The 27,658-nt window shown below is 51.5% G+C and overlaps 1 protein-coding gene across 2 annotated transcripts; it reads right to left on the reverse strand.

The window, feature by feature from the left end:
- Positions 1-117: 117 nt before the first annotated feature.
- On the reverse strand, positions 118-27,491 carry SMG5 (SMG5 nonsense mediated mRNA decay factor). 2 transcript variants are annotated; one of them, XM_055403735.2, is made up of 22 exons: positions 27,251-27,491; positions 23,322-23,420; positions 22,675-22,798; positions 21,925-22,081; positions 19,969-20,058; positions 18,698-18,787; positions 17,926-18,004; positions 13,985-14,110; positions 13,811-13,879; positions 13,145-13,353; positions 12,403-12,540; positions 11,662-12,261; positions 10,005-10,180; positions 8,769-8,844; positions 8,158-8,333; positions 6,998-7,156; positions 4,160-4,219; positions 3,660-3,819; positions 3,171-3,261; positions 2,290-2,364; positions 1,716-1,854; positions 118-1,542 (listed from the first exon to the last, which is right to left on the reverse strand). In XM_055403735.2, the coding sequence occupies exons 1-22, from the start codon at positions 27,322-27,324 to the stop codon at positions 1,459-1,461; spliced, it is 3,051 nt and encodes a 1,016-aa protein (XP_055259710.2). In that variant the 5' UTR covers positions 27,325-27,491; the 3' UTR covers positions 118-1,458. The 2 variants fall into 2 exon arrangements, with proteins under 2 accessions (XP_055259710.2, XP_055259711.2); XM_055403736.2 differs by lacking the exon at positions 27,251-27,491 and adding an exon at positions 26,981-27,005.
- Between the last annotated feature and the right edge of the window lie 167 nt (positions 27,492-27,658).

The following is a 27,658-nucleotide window of genomic DNA, read 5'->3' on the forward strand; positions in this document are numbered from 1 at the left end:
TGCTGGTTTCTTGCTTCAACTGGGCCACATCAAAGAAACCTTGCCAAACTGCCATTTCAGCCTGTAGTCTCTCCCATGTCCCAAAAAAACTGTACAGAAAGGCACCAGGAGACAGGGTGGGCTTCAGGGGGTCTTTATTAAGTGATGCTTTAGTCTCAAGTCTCTGCCAGGGACTGGAAGTGGGAGTGACCCCACGCCCCCTAGGCTGTCCCAGACTTGCCTTCTTAGAGGAAGGATGCAGGAAGCCTGCTGTCCCCTGAGAACAGCCTGGGAAGCAGGGCTAGTGCTGGGGTGGGGAACAGCAGAGCTGAGACCCCCCACCCTCAACCCCCAACCCACGCTACATGTGCAGCCCGAGGTGGGAGGGGCCGAGGCAATCCTGGCCAAAGCCTCCCTCACGCAGCCCCACTCTTGTGGCTCCACTCACTGCCCTGATCTATTCATGATCTCTGCTCTCACATTCACCTTGACACTCCAAAAGCTAGCCCCATGCTCAGCTCCTCCAGGCCTTCAGTCCTGGGGAAGGACAGAAGTAGGGAAGCCCATTAGGGCAGAGGGCACCCAGCCAGGCAACTTCAAGGGTCCTCTCCTCTCTGCTGCCCATCTGAGTTCAGGCCCCTCCCTCGATAGTTGGGGGGTGGCCTCAGACTTCGCCCCCCTCTCTTACTGGCGTCCCACTCTGTCCCAGCCCAAAGCACAGGGCGCAGTGACCGGGGGCTGGTGGGCACAGGAGCCCTCCCTGGCATACAGCCCAGACTGCCTGCAGCTGCTGCGGGCCTGCTCCCTGCACTGGAAGCTAGAAGAGGGGAGACAGGAAACCAGTGGAGCAACGGTGTGCAGCCCCCGCAGCAGGAGGAGGGGATCCAAGCCCTGCCCTGCTGTCGGTGCCAGCAGCTCCAGGCCCCTCTTCCTTATGAGTCCCCAAGGCTCCAGAGCTGCCCATCCCTGCAAAGGGGGATGAGAGGCGCGGGTGGTCCTTGATGAGAGGAAGGGTCTGCAGAGAACCACCCAGACACCTGGTGATACCCAACTCTGTCCCAGGCCCCGAGAGCCCCAACTCCTGGCACCACCCACCCTGCATCTTGGGTGAGGAAGGGCCCCTTCTGTTGTCCCTTCCCCTCAGAGGTCCAGGAACCACTCCAATGAAACAGACACCGCACCTGCCACCTGCCCCTGGGGAAAGCAGGGGGCTGAGGCAGGAAGGCTGGCTAGGGGCCCATAGGCCTCTCCTGCTCCAAGCACTTTCCTTGCTTTCCTGACGTCGTCTCGACAACAGGGGCACCCCGCCCTCCCAGCTGGCTCCTGGGCCCTCCCTGCAGCCCGTGTGCAGCTGGGCTTCCTTCCTGTGTGCGTGCGTGAGTCTGCGTGTGGTGGGGTGACTACAGGTGGTGGTCCTGGCTGCCAGGGAGGGCAGGAGAGATCTGGAGTCAGCCCCGCTGCAGGGCCTGGGGGTCAGTCTCAGCCAATCTCCTTCCACTGCTTGTAGAAGTCCAGAATATTCTTGATGTCCACACTGGCATGTGCAGCGGCCTGCAAGGCTGCCTGTGGAATTGGGGGAAGGACAGATGGAGGAGGCCCTGACCTCCTAAATCACAGGACAAGTCGTTGAGGGGCTGGGGAAGCAGTGATGGAAGAGGAAAAGAGCAGCAGTCTGGTCTGAGGGAGTCGACTCCGGGACCTCTTCCCCAATCCACTCTTCCCCAAACATGACCCACCTGCATAGGACCTGAGAGCGTGCTAGGGTTGTCCAGTGGAAGGCCTGTGATGATGGTCACCATGCCACTCGGGTCCTCCTCACCTGCCCCCTGGGCCAGAGTCAGCTGTTTGCAGCTGTCCAGGATCTTATAGAGCGTCCTGGAGCGGGGAGGGGAGGGGGAAGGAGGGCTGAGTCCCAGCATTAGCACAACCTGAATACCAGATTCCCAGGGCAGAGGGGAAGCTGGGATGGGGAGGGGCCCAGGAGACAGCAAGAGCTCCCGGGAAGCTCGGAGCAGTGGGTTCTGGAAGCTGGCCTGGAGGTTACGCTCCAGGAACTAGGCAGAGACACGGTGAGGGAGGGCCCTGCACCTAAGGGTCTCAGGGCCGCAGGGGCTCCAGAGCTGGCGTGACTTCTCACTCCCTCTAGGGTGAGATCTGCAGAAGCGCCTGACAGGCTGAGCCTGGCCCCAGGCTGGTCCTGCTGCCTGTGACTGGATTCTCTGGCCCTATCCCTCTCTCCTGGGGCGTGCCCACAGAGGAGCAAGGCAGGCAGCGTATCTGGGGTTCCAGGGGCACAGGTGGAAATGTTACCAGGCATCGGCATCCTGCCTCTTCAGCTTATGCCGCTCGAAGCTCTTCCCTGCCTCTCTCTGGCAGCGAATGTACCTGCAGGGAGACAGGAGAGTGGCAGTGGCAGGGGTGGGGGGGTGCCCAGCTCACACAAAGTGGGCCCTTGTGGCACAGAGACCCCGTGTCACGGGAGGGGAAGGGGCGTCTCCCACGTCACAGGTCCGTCTGGAGCCATTCTAAGTTGCTCCGCAGCTGCTGAGCCCCGCTTGTTCCTCCTCTGATAACATCACTTCTTTGATTCCTCCCTGGGGAGGAGCTGGGTGGGGAGAAGCAGCGGATGCTTTTCAAGTCAGTACTTCTGGAGACAAGGTCCAAACAAGAAGGCTTTGTGTGGCTTCCTGGCCAGGCAAGGGCAGATGCAGAGGAGGGTAGGCCAGCCAGCAGAGAGCAGGGAGCTTTCTCCCTCCTCCCAACACCCAGTGCCTAGTCCTCTTCTGGCCCCAAAGGCCAGAAGGAAGGGCCTGTGCTGGGCTGGGCACCTACATGCTGCCAGCCCACCTGCTGAACCGTGGGAAGCCCCTGGTCAACCTGATGACCTAAAGCAGGAGAAACTCCTGCAAAAGTGCCCATGGCTTGAGTTGGGGGCTTGTTCCCGTCTCCCCACTGACATTGACCCCATGTTTGCCCCAGAGGCAGATGGACAGCAGGCCAGTGCTCCCCAACAGGGCTTCTGGCTCCTCCAATCATTGTTTATTTCAGCACCTAACCCCTGACTAATAATTACTTCCCCAGGCCATGAGCCGACTGTGAGCAGGGGCCACGAGCATGTATCTTACACAAGGAATGCACAGGCATCTATGCTGAGCTGGGCTCAGGACAGGTCCAGCCAGGCCTGCACTCACCTGTTCCCTTTTTTAAACTCTGCCTCCAGATACCGGATCCCATCCCGGGCCCCTGGGTGTTCCTTCTTCAGCAAATCCAGGCCATCGATCACTGGCGGACATGGTGAGGGTGGGGGAAGGACAAAACAGATGAGCTCCGGCTGCCGTGACGTGGGCTCTGCAGAAGCACCTGCACTCGCCCCAGGACACACTGCAGCCCCCACAGGAGCCCTGAAGGCCTGACTGACCTTCTGCCAACAATGCACTTGGCAACTTACCCCCCTGCTTTCCCTTAGATTTTCTCACCAGGTTCTCCCAACCTCCTTGTGAGTCAGGGTTTGACCGAGATGGTCACGCCCCCTTCACAGATGACATGACCGAAGCTGAGAGAGGTGGCTGGACTTGACCAAGGCCACGGTGTGTGAACTGGGCCCAAGTAAGGGCCTCTCAATCCCAAGCCAGATTCTCTTTCAGCCATACTCTGTGCCCCGACCTCTCCAACACACTTACCTGTCCTTGGGATGATGATGATGAAGCGACCACTGGTGGCCAGCTGGCGGATGACAGGGAGGTGGTGGCAGAGGGCCTGGGTGTCGGGGACGAGGTAGGGAGACATTGCTGACTGTGCCTTGGGCTGCTGCAGGCTCCCTTCCAGCTGAGAGACCTCAAGCTGTTGACAGAAGGCAGGGTTGGGGGGAAGCTGCGTGCGGGCTGGGTTGGGGGAGAATGCTTCTCAAGGTGGCTCTTAATGGGACGCCTCCTGCTGCCATTTCCTATGAATGGCTTCAGAGGAAAAGTAGACAGGAACAAGGGTTAAGAGGAAGAGAAGGAAAAGAGAGAAGTGAAGGCGGAAAGGGAGCACAAAGGCTCAGTGACAAGTCAGCAGTGGAGGGCAGTCTATGAGGCTGTGAGGGTACTCAGGGTGAGGTGGAGGGCCACAGCGCGCACAGCGGGGCCTTCAGGCAACGACAGATCAAGAGCAGAAGCAGTGCTGGGCCCTGGCTTCCTACCTGAAGTCGTAGCTGGGCCATGTCTCTCATCAGCCTGTTCCGCCGAGCTTCCTCCTGTGCCTACAAAGGGGCAAAAGAAACAGGTGTTAAGCTTGGGACAAGGAGTTGGGGGAATATTCCTTTCTCCAGTGATCAAGAACTCCAACAGGGACTCCTCAGGTCTGAAATAGGTACAGCCTTATATAAGTCAACTCTCTATCGCTCCCGCTAAGTGAGGGGAAGGTAGGCGTGGGAGACAAAATACCACTCTGGTGCAATCTGAACATATCCCGTTAGCAGCCCACGCCCCCAGGGAGAAAAGGCGGGGACAGCCCCTGTCTGGTTTCACCTCTGCCCCCTCAATCCGCCCTGCCTCCCAGGGAGCACCATCCATGTAACCCCTCACTTCCTATCACCATCCACTTGCAAACTTCTTCCACAATCTACAGCTGCAGCCCAGACCTGACTACTCCTGAGTTCGAGACGTATATACCCAACTGCCTACTCAACAGCCTGAACTGTTTCTCCAAAGCTGCTTCGAATCCTCCCATGTTCCCCAGCTTGCTAAATAAACCACCATCTGTCAAGTCAGAAAGCTAACCAGCTTCGACTTTTTCCTCTCTCTCAGCCCCAGAAGTTATCAGCCTCCCAGTCCTGTCGACTGTACCCGTTTTAAAAAAAGAAAAGTCACTCACAACTCTTTGCATCCTTCTATTTTCAAAGCACAACCCTGGCCTAAGCCAGTACCCCCGACCTTGACTATTAAAACCACCTTCTTTCTGCTCTCTGCCTCCAACCCATTTTCTCTGCTGACAACCAAGGCAATCTTTCAAAAACTATCTGTGGTCCACCATGGCCCTGACGAAAAGCCCTGTGATAGTTTTCCTTTGTCTTCTAGATGAATATGGTCTAAACATGAAATTAAGAATGGGGACTTATTCTAGAAAACATGGGGAAACACTAAAGACTCTTTGATGAACAAACTGGCATCATCAGAGTGAGGATTTAAAGTAGCAGCCTGGGCTGTAAGCCTCCTGATCGTGAGAAGGTGCCAGACAAAGCCACGTGAGGTCACTCCACAGAGCAGCTGACCAGTGCCCTTTAGAAGCGTCAAGATCATAGAAGACAAGGGAAGGACACTAATAATCAAACGTAATGTGGGATCCTCGGAAAAAAAAAAAGATTTGTAGGAAAACTAGTGAAATCTGAATAAAGCTTTTAGTTGATAGTACTGCACCAATCCTAATTTCTTAGTTTTGATAATTATACTATCGGTAGGAAGTGTCCCCTTTGAGAAACGCTGGCAGAGAAAGGAAAGAAGGGAGGCAGAAGACCGGGCAATGGGGAACAAGGGGTTCCCTAACCCAAGCAGACACTAGAGCCTGGAGAGCAGGAGGAGCAGTGGCCCACCTGGCCTGTGGAGAAGCTGAGCTCCCAGAGCAGCTTAGCACAAGGACAGGAGCCAGGTCTTTCCAATCCTAGGGCCCTGGCTCAGCCACCCATACCTCCCCCTGACACTCTGTGCTTGCCTGTAAAATGAGAATGCAAGCACCTGAGGTGTCACATGCAAAGCAGCTCTGCACATGGAGAAAGCGATAAATGACGGGAGGTGGCGCTATGACAAGCAGCACGCTGCTGCTACCATTGGGGGCTGAGGCCCTTGGGTGGAAACCCTGCCTCGCGTGGAGCAGGATGCAGTCCCAGCAGGCAGTGTGGCCTGGCTCGAGTGGCCTGTGGTGTCCAGCAGCACCCCAGAGAGGCTCTCAAGTATTCCCCGCCCCGCAGGAGGAGTCTTCAGGAGTTCTAGGCCAAAGGAAATGCCTGCAAACACTCTACATTTTCTGAAGCTGTGTAACTTCCCCATAATTATTTTTGTAACCCCCCTTTTTTTCCCCTATGGAATAGGAATGAAAGTCTTAACACAAAAGGTTAGTTTTTAGCAAAATGTGCTTGGTTTTAACGCAGCAAGGAAGGGAATTTCTGGGGAGCCAGTGCTCCTTCCCATCTGCAGGAAGAGGGTGCTCAGAGGTGGGGGAGCCTATGGTTGGGGAAAAGAAGAACACGGGGGAGGAGACTGGCTTGAGATGAGGAAGAACTCCTGGGCTTGCCAAGACACGTGGGCTGTGTTTCCTGTGCCAGACACCACCCCCCGAAATGTGCCGGTGCCACTGAGCTGAGGGAGGACACCATGCCAGGGTTGTGCAGGCCCGACTGCAGAGCCCAGACTGTCGTTCACAAAGCATCATCGCCACAAGACACAGGCCTGTCTTGTCTGCAGCTCTAACTCCCAGGCCTAGGCTACTGATACAGAGCAGATAGATACTCAGTAAATATCTGTAGAACGAATGACTGAATGGAAAAGAGATCACACAGGCCACCTCCTACTCTTTGGGGCTCCTGTGGGATGGGAGGTTCCTGCATGTTGTTTGATGCAGGAACCTCAGCCAAGGAGCATTTGCTGAGCACACACACTGCATAATACAACATGCAAAGTGCCTGACATTCACTACCAGGCCTTAGTCACAGCAACCCCATAAAGCTGATTCTACTATTCCTGTGTAGCTCATGAGGAAACAGGTTTAGCAAGGTTAAGTGACTTGCTCAATTCAGACTAGGAGGGGACAGAAATGGCCCTCAATCCCCAGTCAGTCTAGACACAGCAGCAGCGCCAGGCTGCCCCTGCTCAAAGCACCTCTCACTCCCTGCCCTCTGGGCTCCTTAGGCTTGGTCTCTGTCGCCCTGGCCCCAGTGACCAGGTTCTTCAGTCAAGGGCCACAGCGTGTCTGAGCCCCTGACCGTGGTTTCTCAGTGAGCCTGTGGGAACAGAGCGGACAGGGCGGGGCAGCCCGACTGACTCACCATGCGGAACTGGGCCTGAGCCTGCTGCAGCAGGCTCTCCTGCTCAGACTGGGTGATGCTGACAAAGATGCCGACCTCTGCGTTGAACTGCAGGATGCTGCCTTGCAGGCGGGCAACAAAGTGGCCAAAGCTGCGTATGCAGCAGATCCGCACGACTGTCTGTGGAGACATGGGAGCCAGCCTGGATGAGCGGGTCCTCCAGGCTCATCTGCCCCCGCCGGGGCTCCTTCCTCCTCCCCTCCCCACCCTCCGCCAGTCCAGCCCCCTCAGCAGCACCGGCTCCCTGCAGAGGCCTGGGGTGTGTAGGGAGAAAAGGAACACCGAGGCCCAGGGCCTGCAGCTTCCAGAAAGAGAGCGATCACGTCGGGGAGGAGACCCTGAGAAGGACTGGAGGAGCAGGGCTCAGGGCTGAGAAGGCAGAGACAAGGCCACATGCTGGGAGACACGAGACCTGGGTCCTCACGCCACGTCTCTCCTCTAGGGCTCGTTCCTAACGTGGACAACGAGAGGACAAACCAGATCACCATTTCCAACTGATGGTTTTGGTCAGCAAAGCCCTGCTTTCCCGATCAAAAAAAATCTTAATCTAGAGTGCTAAAATATAAAACAGAGTATAAAGCCAACCTGCTCTGGCTGGAGAAGGAGAAACCAAAGAGGAGTGTGTGTGTGCGCATGTCTCAGTGTGTGCACGCACGTGTGCTTGTGTGCATGGTGCTGCTAAGCCAGTCCACTTGGCTTCCCTCTGCTGCCCCCAGACGGCCCATGTGGTGCAAGGGGGAAAGTCACTGGACTAAATGGGCAGCACATTCCCTTCCAGCTCCAACTTAATCTGTTTGCTGGTCAGCTGGGCTCAGAAGAGAAAAGAAATCAATAGAGATTTTAAAGTCCTAGTAATTTACTTGTTCTGCCCTCTCCAAAAGGTGGGGAAAGGGGAAGATGGCTTATTCTACAAAAGGAGACACTGTGGATGGACATCGTGCCAAGAACGACAGGAAGCCCAGATGGCTCACTGAGTGACAAAGGACTCAGAGCTACAGCCAGGGACATGCTCTGTGTCTGGATGGAAGGGGTGCCATCCTGCCCCCCACCCCACCCCACCCCGAGCTTTGCTACTGAGTCTTCAAAGACAAAGCCTGTGGCCTGAGGAGTGACTGCCTCACCTCCTCTAAAGTGCTCAGCAAGAGCCGATCCGTGTCAAAGTTAAAGCGTCTGTGGGCTGCCCGGAGGGGAGGCAGGTTGCGAAGTGCCATGTCCTCTGGGAGCAGCAGGCTAGATGGGAGGTCAGGCAGTTCACAACCTTCAAGAAGCTCCTGGACCTCAGGACACAGGGCCAGGCCTGGGGAGAAAAGAGGACATGTGAGACCCCTGCGCAGTGGGAGCCCCCAGTCAGAGGGACACAGTGTTTCCCTTTGGGAACTTCCAGGCAGGACATACTCCTTGGACAGTAGGTGGGGAGAGATGCGGGGAGGAAAGGAGAGATGGTACACAGGACCGTCAGGCAGAGCTTTAGGAGACCAGAACTGAAGGGCTAGAGGACCGCTCAGCAAGCACACTCCCTGGTGGCCCAGGCCACCTGCCCACAGTTGGGGCAGTGTCAGGGCAGGAAACCAGAGAAGCCCAGACCACAATGACTGCTGTGTGTTAGGGAGGTGACACAGTGAATGGCATTAACCTCCTTACCCTAAGCTCCAGGTTACCAGGATGGGGGGTGGGGGAGTTGTGGGCCAGTGAGGGGGAGGGGAAGGGAGGGCAGTGCCAGGGACTTACTCACCAGATTCTTGGAGTTCGCTGGCAGCTGGCAGCAGATTCAGCAACACAGACAGGCGGTTCCACAGACTTTGAGAGCTCTTGAGAGAGAAACAGAAGAGGAAGCCTTTAGCTGAGGCAGTGCTGGAGGCTGGCGGTGAACAAGAAAAGCACTAGATTTGGGAGGTCTGGGGCTATGGTCACATGCCTAGAAGCGCTAACAAAAAAATTAACAAAAGTGGGGCTTAGAGAGGACTTGGAAAACAGGGAGGAATGAAGAAGGGGAACTTTGAAGCTTCAATGAACTTCATCACCAGTTGAAGACTTCATGAAAACGGAAGGTATGAAACCACAGGAAGAACTCTCCGGTTCTTGGTAGTGGAAAAAGCTAGAGCGCTGGAAGAAGTGTCTCTCTGTCTGGCACACACTGCTCCTTCCAGCCCTCCAGGCGCGCATACTGGGCCACCTCTCTGGGGATGCGGCCTGCACCGCCATCTGCACTACACCACCCTGGATGACTAACAGTGACTAGCTGCTGTCAGGCATGAGCACACGCCCCAGGGTGTGCCTGGCCCTGACCTAAACTCTCCCTTCTAGGGAAGAGGGTGACCGACACAGAAAAGGGTCTTCCACAGCAGGCAGGTCTGCTTCTGGAATAAAACAACACTGAGGAAAAGCCTCAGAACACCAGAGGCTTGAGATGAAGTCTCTGAACCTGAGAAGGGATGGTGCAGGCCGCCATCAACCCAGCCAGCCTCCACGGGAGTCACCTCCGACACTGCTCACTCCAGCTGCAGAACTCCCTCTAAGCCGTTTCCCTGTCCACGACAGCTGCACCGTCTGTACACCCTGTCACTGCCTAGTCCCATCCCTCGTCACCACACTGTGCCCTCCTCTCCTTGCTCTGGGTGCCGATGTTTACCTACCAAGGTTAGCCCTTGAACATGTATTTTCATCAACATTACTCACTACAGCCGGCATTATGCCTAGCGCTGGGGACATAAGCCGAATAAGCAGCTCTCTCACTTTCCCAGTCCAAAAGACTTGTATCCCAGCCCAGACCACAGGCTCTTTGAGGGTAAAGGTCATGCCTAAGCCTGGCCTGTAAAAAGCATTAGGAGCCAGCACAGAACAGGTGCTTGACAGTAACTTTTGTGTTGCCCAGCCCAGCTGAGGGGATTCCCACGGCCCAGTGTGGCTGGCCCAGCCCTCCTTTCACACCCTGGGAGCTGAAGAGGGCAGTGGGCGTAGAGGGACACACCTGCGCACACACAATGATGAGGTCGGGGTTGGTCCGCAGCCAGTCCAGGAAGACCTTCACAGCAGGGAGCAGGCCTTCGGCCATCAAGACCTGCAGCTTCTCCTGGATGCTCCGCTCATTCCGAAAGGAGCGCCCACTGGACTCGCTTCCCTCCGACTCTGAGCCCTCTTCAGAGGCTGGGAGTAGGAGACAGAGAACTGGGATGAGCAACTAGCAGACACACGGCAACAGACTTCGGCTCTCTGAGAAAAGCGTGCCCCCACCTGCCTGGACTCGACTGAAGAATTCTGATGTGAGAAGAGAGGAATGAGATTCCACCTGACTTCTCTAGGTCCACTAACTGATTGCTTTTAAGCCAAAAGCCTCACGCCTTTTAAATTACGAGCATTTGTAAGGTCTATGGTTACTCACTCAACTGACATCTATGATGTGCTTATTCTGTGCAAAAGGCAGGGCAGACAGTCGGAAAGGAGCTATAGGTAGGGTGAAAAAGGGTACAGAATTTAAAACTACTTCCAGCTTCCAGCTCTTCAAGCCTGCAGGTTAGACACTATGCAGGTCACACTCCACCTCTGAGCATCAGCTTCCTCATTTCTTTTACTCATTCAGCAGCTCCTAAGTTCCAGCCCTGTGCCAAGCCCTGCGTTCGGTAATGGGGATACAGCAACAGACAAAACATGGACTGCCCTGCCCTCAAAAGGCTCATGGCGCTGATGGGCACACATAAAAGCCAATGGACAGCATCACTTGAATGGGAAAGCGCTGGGAGCTGTGGAGGTGTAGAAGCTACAGGAGACCACAGGAAGCCAACCCTTGGAGGACTCCCAGACCAGGTGACTTATAAGCCAAAATCTAGAGGGCAAGACAGAATTAGCCAAGCAACACACTCAGAGCAAGGGAGGGAAAGTATGTTCCAGGATAAAGGAGCACTGCACAGAAGCTTAGCAGGACAGCATTTAGAACAGGGATGATGACTCTCCCACCATAAGACTGCCATGGGAACTTCCCTGGGGGTCCAGTGGTAAAGACTCAGTGCTTCCAATGTAGGAGGCACAGGTTCAATCCTCGGTCAGGGAACTAAGATCCCACATGTCACAAGGTGTGGCCAAAAACAAACAAACAAAAAAATTCATAAGAAAAAAAGACTTCCACGAAAGTTAAATAAGACAAGACCCTAAAAAGTGCAGCCTAGTGCTTGCACAGTGCAGACACCACAAATGTTTGCTGCTGCTGACCAGGTGTTCCCTCTGCACTTCAGGGGAAGGCCCTCAGGAGAAATGTCTTGTTCTAATCTACCTGCCCTCCTAGCGGGTGCTGGATTTTCTAGTTTCCAGGAGTTCTGGCAGGACTTGGGACAGCGCGGGAGAAGTTATTGCTACAGTGTTGTGTGGGGAGGAAAGCCCAAAGCCCACAGGGCAAGGTGGGAGTGGAAGGAGAACAGCACCACAAAATCAGCTGGGGGTTGAGAATGAGGAAGTGAGCAGGAGAGGCGATCCCCAGGAAAAAGCTCCTGGGCCACACTATAGACAGAGGCCGGAAGCAAGGCAGCAAGGGTAGGGATGAGAAGTACTCGTAGAAAAGAGCAGCCTCTCTCAAGTGCATGCTGACAGTACAGAGATGTGGACCAGAGCAGGATGATGGAGAAAGGCCCAGGTACCTGGCTCTGACGGCTTGTCCACATCTCCATTTACACAGCGCCCGAGGCTGGCCGAGGTGGGCGCTTCGGGGGTGGGCTGGAGGAGCAGGTTGCTGAAGGTGGGGGCCAGTCGGAAGCAGCGTTTGGTCTGGAACATCTGGGTGGACATGGCTTGTAGATTGCTGGCAATGCTGGCCTCGCTGGGGCCCAGAGGGCCATTGAGGGACTCAGGAGCCTCTGACCTGGCCCGAGATGGCTCCAGGGCTGGGGACCGCGTCCCGTCCTCATCCTCCATATCTTCCAGGTCTGATCGGGACTCTTGACTGTTCATTTCTGAATCTGTCTCAGCGTCAAAAGCCGTTCCCCCACCTTCAAGACTCTTGTCGGAGCCACTGTCCGAGCCCTCGCTGGCCCGGGCTGAGTCACGGCTTGAGTCCGAGTCAAAGCCTTCACTCAGGTCACTGTCATCACCTGCTTTGGGTGGGTGGCGGCGGCGGCGGAGGCAGGAGAGGCGGGAGAACTTCCGACTCTTTCTGACCTCACCCTCTGGAGGTACTACAGGGGGAGGCTCAGGACCTGGCTCCTCCTCCTTCTCCAAGGCTTCCTTGGACTCTGGTTCATCTGTGGAGAGGACGGTCAGCACTGGGCCACTGGCAAGTGCTCTTTGACAGCCCCACCCCCGCCCCCGCCAATGTTCCCCTCCCATGATCCCCAGGCCCCATGCTAACCTTTCCACAGCCACAGCCTCCCCCATCCCTGCACCTGTGCCATCGCTCTGGAATGCCGGGACAGGATTCTCGCCCTCTTCCAGCTCAGCCTGCAGCCGGATGTTGACGTGATTGACAAGGTGGGAGAAGAGGGCCAGGGTAAAGGCAATAGCTGCACTGTACTGCTTGGATCCTAAAGCCAGGAAAGCCAGTGTTAGGGGCTGAGGGCCCTGAAGAGTAGGAAGCACCATTAATTCCAACCTCTCTCACCTGTTCTCAACTCTCACAAGGATTTAATTACCTCAAAAAACTTTCTCTTAAAGTAAAAAAAAGATTTCTCAGGTCTCTGCACTCCCATCCTGTAATGTGGAATGTGCCAGCTCATCCTCCCCGGCTCTGGTGCTTTCACGCAGGCCCTCCCCACTCCCCAAGCATGCTCACACCCAGTCCCGTCTCTCCCCCTCTCCTACCCAACCTTGCTCTGCATACACCCCCACTGCCACCAAGTCTGAATTCCATCTGGTCAACAGTTAAGCATCTCAACCACTCTGGCTGCCCTGGCCCCAGACAAGGGTGCGTGCATCTGTGGGTGTGGGAGGGCGGAGGGGCGGGGATGCGCTGTTGCCTGTGTTTGTTCACTAGGGGCTCCTTCAGGGCTCTCTCCTACAGCCAGGCAGTGACGCAGGTAGTGAAGGGACCACTTGTGGAAGAAACTTTATGGATAAGGAGCTGCACAAAAGGGCAGTGAGGATCCCAGAAGCCAGTGGGAGAAAAAAGAGGGACATAGGGAGAGTTACCTGCTCTCTTCAAGCTGTGCACCCCCATAAGGCAGATGACGACCATTTGAAAGATGAGAAGGTCCGGGAGGAAAGCATATCCACTCTCATACTCCTCCTCCTCCTCACTGGCCAGGCTGAGATTGGGTGAGGAGGGCAGATAGAAGAGACAGAGGTTGAAGTCCTCCAGGACTGACTGGCAAAGTGACGTCAGCTCTGAGTCCACGGAGCTGTGGAAGCGCAGGAGTAACGGGAGGTCAGTGCTGGGGGCCGGGGCAGGCACAAAGAGCTGGGATACAGGACTCAGAGAAGACTATGGGATCCTACAAGGGAGGCTTCAGAGAGGAAGAAGGGGGCTCAGTGCTGGCTGATCTCTAAAGCGGACAGAATAACACGAGAAGGGCAGACATACAGTGGAAGGGATGTGGGTGGGCTTCCCATTCGGCCATTCCTTCAACTTCCAGTAAGCGCCCAATCTGCCAGAGGGTGAGCCACCCAGAGAATGGGCATGGAACCTAGGGTGAGACAGTGAGGGATGCCAAGAAAGGACTGACCAGCTAAAGAATTTCCAGTCGAGAGACAGAGTTCCCCAGCCCGCTCCCTCCTCTCCAAGTCCCCTGCCGTAAAGGAGCCACTGTGGATGGGGCTCCCAGGACACAGTTCCTGCTCACACTCTCTTCTGCTCACCTGCTTTTGGGCTGCAGGAGGCTTTGCAGATACATGAAATTCACCAGCAACCTCTTAATGTCTTTACATCTGAAACGAGAGGAGCCCAAGGTAGATGGCGAACAGCTCCAGAGTCCCTGTGGTCCTACTGGACCAACTGCAAGAAGACCCCCTCTTCCCACAGGCCCCACTCACCGCTTCTTGCTGGGAGAGAGTTTCCGAGTCTCACACTTCTTCAGCTGGTGGTACATTTTCGCTGCCTTGTCATACAGCCGCTTGAGGTTTCCATAGGCCCCCTCAAAGGACACTTCCGACTGGATGCTGCAGGAGACAGAGGTGAGCTACTGAGTCTTGGCAGAGGAGGAGAGGGGAAATGCCAGTCTCCCAGGGATTTAGAAAGCACCGTTTTTCTTTTTTAAATATTTATTTATGTGCTTGGCGGCTCCAGGTCTTAGCTGTGGCGTGTGAGATCTGGTTCCCCGACCAGGGATTGAACCCGGGCCCCCTGCATTGGGAGTGTGCAGTCTCAGCCACTGGACCAAGGATGTCCCAGGAGCACTGTTTCCTGTAAATACAGGCTGCCCCCAGCCGCCTCTTTCACGTACAGACTGAGGGTGAAAACTATCTTTTCTAATAAAAACACACACATACAACTTCCAGATTAATCAGAGTAATGATGACATCTGTATCTCCTACGCATCCAGATATGGGACAATTAATCCCATTCAGTGTTACAAACATAACTTAGTTACCATCACTGAAATACACTATTTTCCATCTTTTTAAAAGCAGAGCACTTAATAGGTAGCATTTAACAAGCATTAAGGATATTTACATATACTATTTTAGTTAATCTTCACGATATTCATTCAAATGCAAATATGTACTGAGCACCCCACTCTGTCAGGCACTGTACCCTACTACTGCCCACATTTATAGACAATGGAATGAAGCCTGAGAGATGGAGTATAATGCAAAGGTCACACAGCTAAACATAGTACAGCTGAATCTCCAACCCCAATCTGCCCTACCACAAAGACTAACAGCACGCTATGCTTTTTAAAAATGTTTTTTTAAATGTTTGTTTTTTGAAATGTCTTTAAAAATTTATTATTATTTTTTTCCTCTGGTCATGCCCCACGGCATGTGGGATCTTAGTTCCTCAGAGATCGATTCTGTGTCACTGGACCACCAAGGAAGTCCCTGAAACATCTTTTAATTATAAAAAACCAAGGTATAGAAAAGAAGAAATATATGTTAGAGGTGAATTAAATATAGCTATAAATTTTTTGATGTTCCTTCCACTGAGAAGTGGGTTCTACGTCACCTTCCTTTGTATCGTGGCAGGCGGTTGGGGTGGGAGACGATGACTATTGAAAAGCTTTGACCAAGAAAACATTGTAGGAGTGACTCCACCAGTTTCCAGGCCCAGGCCTTAAGAGACTGGCAGACCCTAGTTTCAAATTTCTTGGGTCATTATTTGCTGTTGGTAGTCCTGAGTCATTCTGTAAGAAGTCCATCTACCTTGAGAAAGATACCACATGGAGAGGCCCCAAGACTAAAAGGAGAGGGAAAGGGGCCCAGATAAGCCAGTTCTCCAGACATGTCAGACGCCAGATCAGCTGAATGCCACTGCCTGACCCTAGACAATGCCGCCAGGAGGACTGCCAGACTGAGCCCTAGGCAAGTGCCTAATCCACAAAACAGGAGATATAACTGTTTAAGCACAGCAGAAGAGGACCTTAGTGGGCACCTCCCAAACTTGGATGCACTTGGCTCTCTTTGCAATGACTCATCCTAAATAATAATTATGAATGTGATACGGGATCCAGGACAAGTAAGGGGGGCATTCCCTGGAAGGCATACAAGGAATGGGAAAGATGCAACGGGAGTGTAGAAACCTGGTAATCATATATAAGAATAAATACACAAATAATAAATGCAGGAGAAGGTGGAGAAAAGCTAACCCTGTTGCACTGTTGGTGGAAATGTAAACTGGGGCAGCCGTTACGGAAAACAGTATGGAGGTTCCTCAAAAAACTAAAAAGAAAGTTGCCTTATGATCCTGCAACCCCACTCCGGGCGTACACCCAGACAAAACAATAATTCAAATAGACACATGCACCCCTATGTTCACGTGTGTGCATACTAAGTGATTTTAGCTGTGTTTAACTCTTTGGAACCCTATGCACTGTAGTCTGCCAGGTTCCTCCATCCATGGGATTCACCAAAAAAAACCCAAGAATATTGGAGTGACTTGTCATGCCTTTCTTCAGGGGATCTTCTTGATCCAGGGATCAAACCCACATCTTACTTCTTCATTGGCAGGTGGGTTCTTTACCACTAGCGTCATAGCAGCACTATTTACAATAGCCAAGTCATGGAAATAACTTAAATATCCATCTACAGATGAATGAATAAAGATATGGCACACATATATTATACTGTGTAACGGACTACTACTCAGTCATAAAAAAAGAATGAAATAAGGCCATTTGCAGCAATATGGAGAGACCTAGAGATTATCATGCTAAGTGAAGTAAGTCAGAAAGAGAGAAATACCATATGATATTACCTGTATGTGGAATCTAAAACATGTCACAAATAAACTTATCTATGAAACAAACTCACAGACCTAGGGAACAGAATTGTGGTTGCCGATGGAAAGGTAGGGGAGGGATGGATTGGGAGCTGGATTTTGGCAGATGCAAACTATTATATATAGAATGAATAAACAACAAGGTTCCACTGCATAGCACAGGCAACTATATTCAATATCCATCCTGTGATAAACCGTACGGGGAAAGACCATAAGAAAGAATGTACAGGACTTCCCTGGTGGCACAGTGGATAGTAATCTGCCTGCCAATGCAGAGGATATGGAGTTCGATCCCTCGTCTAGGAAGATTCCACATGTTACAGAGCAACTACGCCCTTGTGCCATAACTACTGACCCCACACACCTTAGAGCCTGTGAGCAGCAACTACTGAAGCCCACACACTCTAGGGTCCAAGAGTCACTCCTCTGGAGCCCACATGCTGCAACTACTCAAGCCCACGCACCGAGCCTGTACTCTACAACTGGAGAAGCCACCAAACGAACAGTCCAGGTACTGCAACTAGGGAAAGCCTGCACCCGGCAAAAAAGACCCAGAGCAACCGAAAATACAATGTTTAAAACGGTATATATAACCCAATCACTCTGTGTACAGCAGAAATTAATGCAACACTGTAAATCAACTATGCTTCAATTAAAAAAAAAAAACAGTAAGAATACAGTGGATGGGAGGCCAGTCTGTACTGATCTAGATAAGGGCAAACATTTATTGGTACGGGAAATAGGTTTCCTTGACCAGGTGAACCAAGAACCACAGCTTGGAATTCTATGGCAGAATTAAGTATTATAGTTTCCACTTCAGTAGTGATCATTTAAGCTGTAACACCACCTTACTCCCTTTGGGCTTTGAAAGCCAATTCACTATGTAAGTTCTGAGAGTGATTTGGCTTCTAAAGTAGACTTTGGCCCTGATTAGGTGGCAACAGTGAGTTTTCTGGCAGTTTATGTCTCACTAAAGTTTAATCAAAGGCTTTCTCATTTACCTGTCAGTCTCACGTGCATTTGGTTACGGTGACTTAGTAAACTAAGTCTGACCAACTTTGTGTACCCTGAAAAAATTGTGTTTTGTTGTTGTTGTTTTTTAACTCTAAGAAATAAGAATAAGATTCAGGGAAGCAGTAATCCAACCTGCTAAACTGATCCCCCCATGCTGTCTGTCATCCCTGTCACCTCAAGACACTGAAGCTCTACAATTTTGAAGTTCTTGTCAGAGGTTACTTTGGTACGATTTTACCAACTATCTCCAATTGATCTCCTCCTTCAGGAAGGGAGCAATCCTGTTAGCTTTCATGATAGCAGACAGCTACATTAGCTGCCCAAGTACCTACAAATCCAGATGGCTGTGTGAAAAGCAGTGGGGTTGTCAGGAAGCAGGGACCCTGAGGAGGGACCCCCTCAATCTTACCATTCTCCTGTCTCATACTCCGGAGCTAGAGAAGGGAGAATGGAAGGAAAGAGAGAAAACAAAGCAGGAACTGTGCAGATGCGAAAGTTGGGCAAAGAGCTGCCAAACACTCACCAGCGCAGGTAGCAATACATGGCTTCCACGTTATAGTACTTGCTGCCTGCAAGGGTGCCTAGCTGGTTGAAGGGCATTCCTGGAGAGAAAGAGAAGTCACACAGTCTGTGGCCACAACACTCACCGAAGGCTGCCAGGCCCAACCCATGCTGAGCATCAGAGAACTCCTGCGGAGAACAGTGGCTCTGCAGGAGACACTGGTCTCTCAGGTGATCAGCAGTTAATCTTGTTCCTCCGGAGGGTTACTGATTCCAGACTCTTGTCCTATCAGTCTAATCCCACCTGGCCCTCAGGGATTCAGCACTGATGGGTGCCACTCCTTCAACAGCAGCTCCGTGGCTCTTCCAACACTGATTCAACTCCTGGAACCCTCTCAGCTCAGCTCAGCCTCTTACCTCTGAGTTCTCCTTCTGACATGCCAATCCCCGTCTCTCCCTGTAATTTAGCCTTATCTCTTCCCTCACTGTGCCTCCATAGTGGCAGTTGAAGCACAGCCTCCTCTTTCTACAGAGACACCAGGGATGAGGAAGCCATCTTCTTTCCCTTCTTTCCTGCCTCCTTCCCTCTTAGTTCAAGACTCTCCCATTTCTCTTCCTCTTCCACCATCTTCTGAGTGTGCGTTGCTTAGGAAAGAATTCAGAACCAAGGTGAAATACAAAAGAACTGAGAGTGAGGAGGACCTAGGGGAAGTGAGCATGCTGCCTGCCATCTCAACAGTTCTCCCCTTAGAAAATGCTGCTGGGTTGGGAGGCCCCATTGGGGGCCCACTTACCAATCTGAGGAGCGACCGACAGGGCTTGGTGGTAAAATCTCTCAGCTAGCAGCTCCGTGTCTACGCCAGCAAGTTCATTCTGATACCGTGCTGTAAGGGGGGGTGGGGGGGAGAAAAGTAATACGATAATTCCATGCTTCAGCAAACACCGCCCCCCGTCTGGAAGTCCACCCTAGAGAGCTGTAACAGGAGCCTGGGAGGAAGACACCTGAGCTAGAGGGCAGGCTGTCTGGGTCTCTGGCACAGTTGGAAGTCTACATGACTGTGGGCAAATTGTTCAACTCTTTCTTCCTTGCTGGTAGGTCCAAAACGTAAAGAATATTTAGTGTTTGTAAAGAGGCTCTTCCTGATTATCTCTTCCCAAGGAAGGGGAGCTACAGCATATATTAATGCCTGAAATGACTTCTGATATTTGGTTCTGGAATTCAACTGTTCAGTTCTAGAGGAAAGACATTACTAATGACACTAGGTCAATCTACTGTGAAACAGCTGATTGTGTGTGTGTGCATGTGTGCCTGCGTCAGCTCACTCACGTCTGACTTTTTTCAAACCTATGGACTACAGCCCACCAGACTCCCCTGTCCATGGAACTTTGCAGAAAAAGAATACTGGAGTGGGTTGCCATTTCCTCCTCCCTTCTCGACATAGGGACTGAATCCATGTCTCTTGTATCTCCTGCATGGTCAGACAGATTCTTTACCACCTGGGAAGCCTGATTCTCCCTGTGCCCCCTACCTGTAAAGGGTTCAGGAGTAGGATAAGGGCAGGGAGAGGCACCTCAGGTCAATTACAGATAATGCATCCAAAAGCCACACACCAGGAGCCTAACAGGACTAGAGATCTTTGTCTGTCAGGATTAGCGACTCAGGGGGCAGAAAGCAAGAGTCCTTTTCCATTCTGAGAAACATACTTCAGGTAGGTAAGTCCTCCCTGAGGTCTAACCACAATTCCCCTAGGAACCTATGAAGAGAAAAGAAAACTCCAAAAGAGATAGACATCAAATTAAAACCTTCCAAACTTACTACTAAAATCAGGTTATGACCCTGACTTTCTTAAAGCACAAAGACATTTTTCCCTTCTTCTTGCATTCACTCACCCTTTTTGACTCGTGGAAGAGAAGGAGACACTAAACAGACTGGAGGGAAAAGCTATCCGAGCCCAAACCACTCCCCCTGCCCGCCAGCCGCTTACAGGGCGGGACCAACAATCTGAACAGCTAGGGCCTGTCCTGCAGCCCAAAACAGAGAAAAATGAAAGCTTCTGATTCTTACACAAATCCCCCAGGTACACTAGACATCGGTGGCATGCCATCTGTGCCCAATCCATCTCCTTCCCTGAGGCAGACACTGGCTTCTTGCATCCTGAGAAAGAGAGAGAGAGAGGTTTATAAGCCCATTCCTCTGACCTTACCTCTGGAAAACATCTTTTCTAGGTGGAGAACGGAGATCAAGAATCCAGGTCTAGTTTTGGAGCCCGGCCTTATGGGGCAGAGATGACGCCTATCTAAGACACAGGCTCACAGGTGGACAGAGGCAGGGACACAGGCTCATAGGTAGGATTCATTCACAGGACAGGAAGGAACTGGAAGAGATGGTCTAGGGTCCTCAACCTAGGACAGCTGCCTGGGGAAAGGTCACGTGAAAGGTCATCACAGGAAGGTTACTAGAAAGGAAGGAGAGGTGAAATCAAGTGTAAGTATAGTTGTGGGTGCCTTGGAGAGCCGCTCCCCACCTAAAGGTAAAAGGTTTGGGTAAAGATGGGAAACTTGCCCAGGAAGAATGGCATACGGATGAGGCCAAAGGAAATGCTCCTGGCTTCTGCCTGGTGGAGGAGGTCATGGAGAAGGCAGCCTGTTGAAGAGCCTATCCATGGAGGAGACTTATCTGACCTGGGGACAGGTGGTGGCCAGAGCCACAGACGCCTAGGCTCTCACCTCTCCCTTTACCCAGGCGGCCCTGGAACTTCAAAGAGCTTCAGCTATTTGGGAGGCAGTTCTCCTATGTGCTAGGTACTGATCTAAGTGTATCACAAGGCCAACTGAAGTGATCCTCAAAGCAACCCCAAGGGGTAGTTACTTTTATCACTTCCATTTTACAGGTAAAGAAATCAAAGTCGCAAAACAGGTAAGTGACAGAGTTTGGATCCAAATGATAATCTGGCTCCAGAGACCATCCACTTATCCCCTCCATCTTACAGACACTATCCTAGGTATGCAGCTCCCATTCTGAGAAGCCCTTCCCAATGTTTACAATTGAGACATTGCTGAGTTGGCTGAATGAGAAATATCTCTAAGGAGATGAAGTTGTTCGGGGAATTCCTCTTTGAAATAAGGGCTTGTCACCTTCGTTCAGGCTGTGGGCCCTCCTGGCAAGCTCATATGACACCTGTGATTCTGCCGTGGATTAACACTACTTTATTTTTGACCGTGCAGCTTGCAGGATCTTAGTTCCCTGACCAGAGATCAAACTCAGGGTCCCGGCAGTGAAAGTGCTGAGTCCTTACCGCTAGACCACCGGGAAACCCCCCACTGTTTTGTTCTTATGTGTTTCAAATGGATAAAATAGAGTGCTTCTGATCAGAGAATGCTGCCACACAGTGGCACACACATAACCTCTGTCTCTGACCCAGAATGTCTTTCTGCTGGTGAGGGGAGGGGCAGGGGGCTGGGGGAGGGCAGAAGGTATGAAGAGCAAGGAGAGCTGGAGGAAGAGGGAAGAGAGAAGGAGCTCCAAAGGACAGTCAAACTGAAGTGAAAACCGTCAACGAGAGGAGGTAGACCGCAGCTCCAGTACCTCAGAAAATCAAAATGGAAGTTGCACTATCTTGAAATAATGTCCATGATTTCCCCAATATTTCTAAAAACGGTAATACTTTCATCAAATACTAGGAAACAATCTCTAAAGTTAAAAGAAAGTGTCAGTCAAATCCAACTGGGAGAAAAAAAAAATGCTATCATTTTCCAGTGCCAGACTTGCTCTAGATCATTCCATCCCTCCCCCTGGCTCTACATCAGTCTACAACCCCAAACTAAAGAGGCCTCTCTCTTTCCTTAAGATCATTACCCCAACTTACATGCTTATTTGGTTAATTCCAAATTTCATGAAGCATTTGTATGTCTTCTAGAATCCTCACAGCCTGGCTGGGTCACAAGGTACATAGATACTGAGGGATAAGAAGGCCGAAGCAGAAACAAACCAACCTGCTCCTCTAGCCCACCGTTCACTGACCTATGAGGGGGTCGGTGACATGGGTCCAGTCGATGCAGCATTGCAGTTCCAGCTGGTAGTGAGACTGGATATAGAGAAGGAGATGCTGGTAGAAGCCAATACCAGCAACCAGGTGTGTCCTGTAGGCACATTCCAAGGTACTCCGGCTGTGGATATGCTGGAGATTGGGCAAAAGAAGGGGCCAGTTAAGCAGCAAGATCAGAGTTCTGCTCCCCTGTCCCTAATCATATTTATCTCACTGAAGAAATAAACTTGGCTTTGGAAAATGGATAAAGTCTGGAACTTTATCCACCTCTCCTCTTACTCACGAGTCACCCCTATACCCTTAGATCTCCTTCTCTGGTCTCCTCACCTGGGGTCAGGCTCCCCTTCTCTCCTAATCCTAATTCTACATGACTCCCTCCCTTCTTTCTATCTCTTCCCTGATATCCCTACCTACAGTCACGCTCTGGGCCAGTTGCCTAGCTGTCTTTTCATTCCTCAGCTTCCCCTCTTGAGACAAACTTCTTTCCAAGCTCTATGACCTCCGCTTGAAAAGCGAAAGTTGCTCAATTGTGTCTGATTCTTTGTGACCCCACAGACTGTAGTCTGCCAGGCTCCTGTCCATGGAATTCTCCAGGCCAGAATACTAGAGTGGGTAGCCATTCCTTTCTCCAGGGAACTCTTCGCAACTCAGGGATCCAACCCAGGTCTCATGCATTGCAGGCAGATTATTTACTGTCTGAGCCACCAGAGAAACCCTCCACTTACCTTTTTGTTAGTCTTAATAAGCTGGATAACTTCGTAGTATACCTTTCTCCACAGTAGCTCCTCAGCCTTCCTCCCATAGTCCACTGGGTGCAGGAACATAAGCTTGACGCAGAGCTCACGCAGCCTATGAGGATGTAGAGAAGCATGAGAGGGACTGGCCATCCCTTCGTGGGGGAAGAACTGAGGGCAAGAAGGCACTTGCCAACACCCAACTGACAGACGTCTGTGTCTCCCATTAGACATCCAGGCTCACTCAGTAGGACACAAGACAAGCAGTCCTAGAAGGCAGTGGAGCCCCAAAAGACACAGGCAGGAGCAGAAAGAATCTTAACAATCTTCATTTTCTTGCCCTGCACCGTTCTCTCCTTTCTACTTGGCCTCTGTATCTCTTCTTCCTTTCCTTCCTTATGCAGTACAGTCAACTCCCCCAACTCAAACACCATTCTAATGGCACCAGTCTGTTCAATATAGAAGCTGCAGAAAGTGAGGGATCCCCTCTCCCTCTTAGGAAGGCCAGAGATGTCACAGACCATTTATGTACCATGAAGTCAGGAGATAAGAGAGAACATGTCTGTATATAACAGGCTTTCAGATGGAGAGGAAAAGAGAAACTCTAAGGATGTATAGTTTATAGAGTCTTAGCTTACTTGTTCCTCAGGCTAATGTTCTCCGGTTTGAACACTTCTTGATAAGCGGTTTTGTTGCAGAGGATGAGGTCAAGTCGATGCACAGCCTCCACCACAGCCCTGCAGGGAATTACAGTTAAACAGCCCTTGAGCCATGCATATGGTCCATATACTGATCTTACAGGAAAAGCTACAGAATCAGGGCTAGGGAAGCCAAATGGCTGCAGGTTGGGCTCCATTCAAAACAAGATGAACAGAGCCTCCACTTGATACAACCGCCCCCTCAGAAGATGTCTGGCAATGCTGAAGACATTTTTGATTGTCACAACCCTGGGGAGGGGAAGGAGAGGTGCTGCTATTGGCATTTGGTGTGTGCTGCTAGACACCCTGGAGAAGGCAATGGCAAGCCACTCCAGTACTCTTGCCTAGAAAATCCCATGGACGGAGGAGCCTGGTAGGCTGCAGTCCGTGGGGTCGCTACAAGTCAGACATGACTGAGCGACTTCACTTTCACTTTTCACACACTGGAGAAGGAAATGGCAACCCACTCCAGTGTTCTTGCCTGGAGAATCCTAGGGATGGGGGAGCCTGGTGGGCTTCTGTCTATGGGGTCGCACAGAGTCGGACACGACTGAAGTGACTTAGCAGTAGCAGTAGCAGCTAGACACCCCACAGTGCATGGGGCAGTCCACCATTGTAACTATCGTGCTAATTGTCAACACTGGCAAGGCAGAGAAACTCTGTGATATGGTAAGGCAGGTGCTCTCAATGGAAAGAGCACAGGCTCTGACGCCAGGCAGAAAATCGCGGGTTTGAATCTGGCCGTGTCTTACTCACTCAACAATTTTGGATGAAATTACCTAACCTCTTTAAGGCTTAGTTACCAATTTATAAAAATGGAGATAAGAGTAGTTACCTCAAAGGGCTGTTGTGAAAAGTAAAAGAAATAATTTAAATACAGCATTGGTATACAGTGAGCATTTGCTATATACTGGTGAAATGAATGATTATTATTAAAAGGCTGGCTTATTATCAGACATAAAGAAAAAACATTCCTAACACAAAATTCTGTTCTGCAATAATGGGTTAAGAGAAGGGAATGAGAGTGTCCCTGAAGTTCTTAAAGTCTCCTGGATTCTGCTGAAGGAACCAGTTGTTTTAATATAGAGTACAGTCTCTAGAATCAGACAGTCTGGGTTCAAATTCTAGCTCTACTTCCTACCAGCTATACAGTCCTGGGCCAAGTATTTAACTTCTTTATCTCAGTTCTCTCATCTATGAAATGGGATTAGTAACATCACCTATTTTGTGCAGGTTAAATTAATTAATACATAAAGCATTCATAACAAGGCCATGTACACAGTAAATGTTTAGTAAGTATTGGTCTTCATCCTGAGGAGGATATTCCAGGCCTTAAGAGAAAAGTTCAAGACAAGTCTGCAATGGATGGCCAAGAGGTACCTAAGTAAGTATCATCTCTGGAAGGGAAAAACCCAGAGGATGACAGATAGCAGCTTTGAGAACAGATGAATCAGGCACTGCTCTTGGACACAAAACAACCGAAAAATAGTCAGTTACAATTCCTAAAATAGTCCAAAACTGATTCAGAATACTGAAACATGCTCCTGGGCCAGGGACAGTGGGCCACAGCAGGCTAGCATCTTGTGGTGGCTCAGTCGGTACCCCTAAAAGCTGTCCTGTACTTGGTGAAGTGATCATAAACATCCAGCTGAATGGGTGGGATGATAATCAAGGCTTTCTCAAAGACAATCTTAAGAGCCCAGCACTTCTCCAAACACCTTTTGGGCTGCCTAGAGATGGAAGCCAAGCTCTTTTAGCCAGCCAGGCCCTCAATGCCAAAGGCAGCACCAGGCGGCCATCAGTGATATGCCAGTTTAGTCCGCAGGAAAGGGCTATGCATAAATCTAAGGGGTGGGGGCGCAATGTTTTCATGGACAGGCCCCGCAGCCTTCCTTAAGATTCTCAATCCAAAAAGGTTAGTAACCACTACTCCAGGGAGTTCTAACTGCAAACTCTTAAACCTTAGAGGACTCCACATTTTCTTCTACATTTCCCATCAGACCATAAGCTCTTCCATTCAATTGTAATCTCATTTAGAACAAAAACCAGTCTTGTGTCTCATTCACTACTGTAATCATAGGTCAAGCACAGTGTTAAAAAAGAAAAACATGCTTTAAAAAAATTTTTACAGTAGTTAAAATTGGCCTAATTATTAATAATTGGTGCTTGCATCCCTTTCAGCATCCCTTTTCCAGCTGCCTTTTCTGAGGGGCTTCAAACATTTCAGAATTTCATTTCCATAAACAGACTGTGGGAATTTCCCAAATTTACAGAAGCTCCAATGCCACTTTCATAGCTCAACAATATATTTACCTTGGGCCGAGAAATCAAATCTTCTTCCCCCAGTTCTTCCCACTAATCACCACTGCTATAATAAACGATAGAAAGAGATGTGCTGCCTCAAATTTCCACCCTACCCAAAGCCAACAACGCACAATTACCAGCAGAGAGACCCCTGTGCATACATGTAAGCCACACATGCAAACATATCAGCTTAAGCCAGTCAGTTCTGTGAGGGCAGTGGCTTGAGAAAAAAAACAAGATTTGAGAATGAGAAGAAGGATGGCCAAAGCCATTACCAAAAGCTGGAGACAAGTGGGGAAGCTCACAGACACTGCCCACGCTCTGTCTGACAGGCAGCACTGACACTCGGCAGCATGACGAGGCACGCGTGCCACCCCAGCCTCTTCACCCGCCCGGAGACTGCCTGGGGCAGCCCACAGTGGGAGCCCAGAGGCTGAGGGCTTGGATCACTTTTCTATTTTTGGAGCAGCCGATACTCCCCTCTGCCTTCTGGCTTAGGAAGCCAGACCAGGCAGGATGCCTACACAAGGGAGGAAAAGACAACATGCTCTTCACTCTTTCACTGCCAAGATGGGGCCCACGGCTCTGAAGGTAGTCTTCTCATGCAAACACCTCTGGTTTCAAAGCCTCAGCCAAATGAAAACCCCAAACTCTTAACTTCCTAGTAGAACGCGAAGAACTCAATTTGGTCTCTCTGTGTCATTCCATTTTTGATCCACATCCAGAACCCATGTTCTAGCTGCCCCACACAGAAACATCCTCCACTCAGGGCGGGAAATGTTCACCCCGGCCTGTTCCCAACAGAGGGCTGAAAGGCTGAATGAAGATGTTAAGGAGCGTGAGTGGCACTGTGGAAATAAAAAACCAGGAATGGAGTTGCCTGGCAAGAGACTACAGTCATGAGGCTGGAAGGAAAGCGGGACTCAGGAGTCCCCAGGTGCCCGGAAACGGGCTCCGTTGACCTACGAAAACTCTGGACTCAAAGTCCTTCACCTCCCTTCCAGTCCAACACAGTCTTACAGCCTCTTTATTTTCATTCAGATTCCCAAACCTTGGAGCCCTAGGAGACCTAAAAGTCTATCAAATCCAGGTCTCTCCTTTTAAGGATGAGAAAACTAAGGCCCAAGGTCACACTGTGAACGGCAAAGCAAAGACCTCTCTTGATTTCAGTCCAGGGCTCTTCCCTGTAAATCCTTACAGGGTTCTAAACACTATTCCCTTCCGGGTTTTTCTCCCATCTGTGACCCCACCCTCACCTTCTCCACCCCTACAGTCCCCAATTCCCATCTCCTTACCCGAAATCCGCAAAGCTCGGTGCCCATCCCAAGCTCACCGCGGAAAAGATTCCCTCCACGTGCTTCCCTCCCAGCCTCCCACCCACCCAATTCCTTCTTTCACTCAATCCCGGGTTACGGGGCCCCGCCCCCTTTGCTCCCTCCAAAATTGCACCCTCTTCCCTCACCCATATCCCAGCCTGGCACCGGAGCCCGCCCGTCCGGGAGGCCCCGCCCCTCGCTGTCCCCCACTTCCCTTGGCGGCTGCACTCACGCCGCGGCCCCGCTCACCGGTAAAGCCGCTTAGTGTGGAGGACCTTTGCTTCGGGCTCGCTGCTCTCCCCTGTGGGGGGGCCTTGGCTCATGATGCCCGGGCCCAGGGGCGGCTCCCGGTCACAGGCCCCCGCCACCCACCGCTACTGCCACCACTGCTGTCTCCGGCCGTAGCCGCAGCCGCCACCGCCGCCGGCCCTGCTCGGCCGCCATCGCTGTGAGGCGGCTGACCGCGACAGCTCCTCCTCCGCCTGCCAAATCTCGCGATAGCAGCTGCAGGTAGCGGGCCAGTGGCCTGCTGCTACCAAATCTCGCGAAACTCTTTTTCCCTCCCGGGAAGTTGCCAGAACTAACTCTGGGCAGCCTCGCCTCTTTCCGGCTTCGGTGAGCCCGTGCGAAAAACTTTATTGACACAGCTGCCAGACA

This window comes from Moschus berezovskii, chromosome 4 (genome assembly GCF_049115385.1).
Source record: "Moschus berezovskii isolate FMDL1 chromosome 4, NW_MosBer_1.0, whole genome shotgun sequence".
Lineage (NCBI taxonomy): Eukaryota > Metazoa > Chordata > Mammalia > Artiodactyla > Moschidae > Moschus > Moschus berezovskii.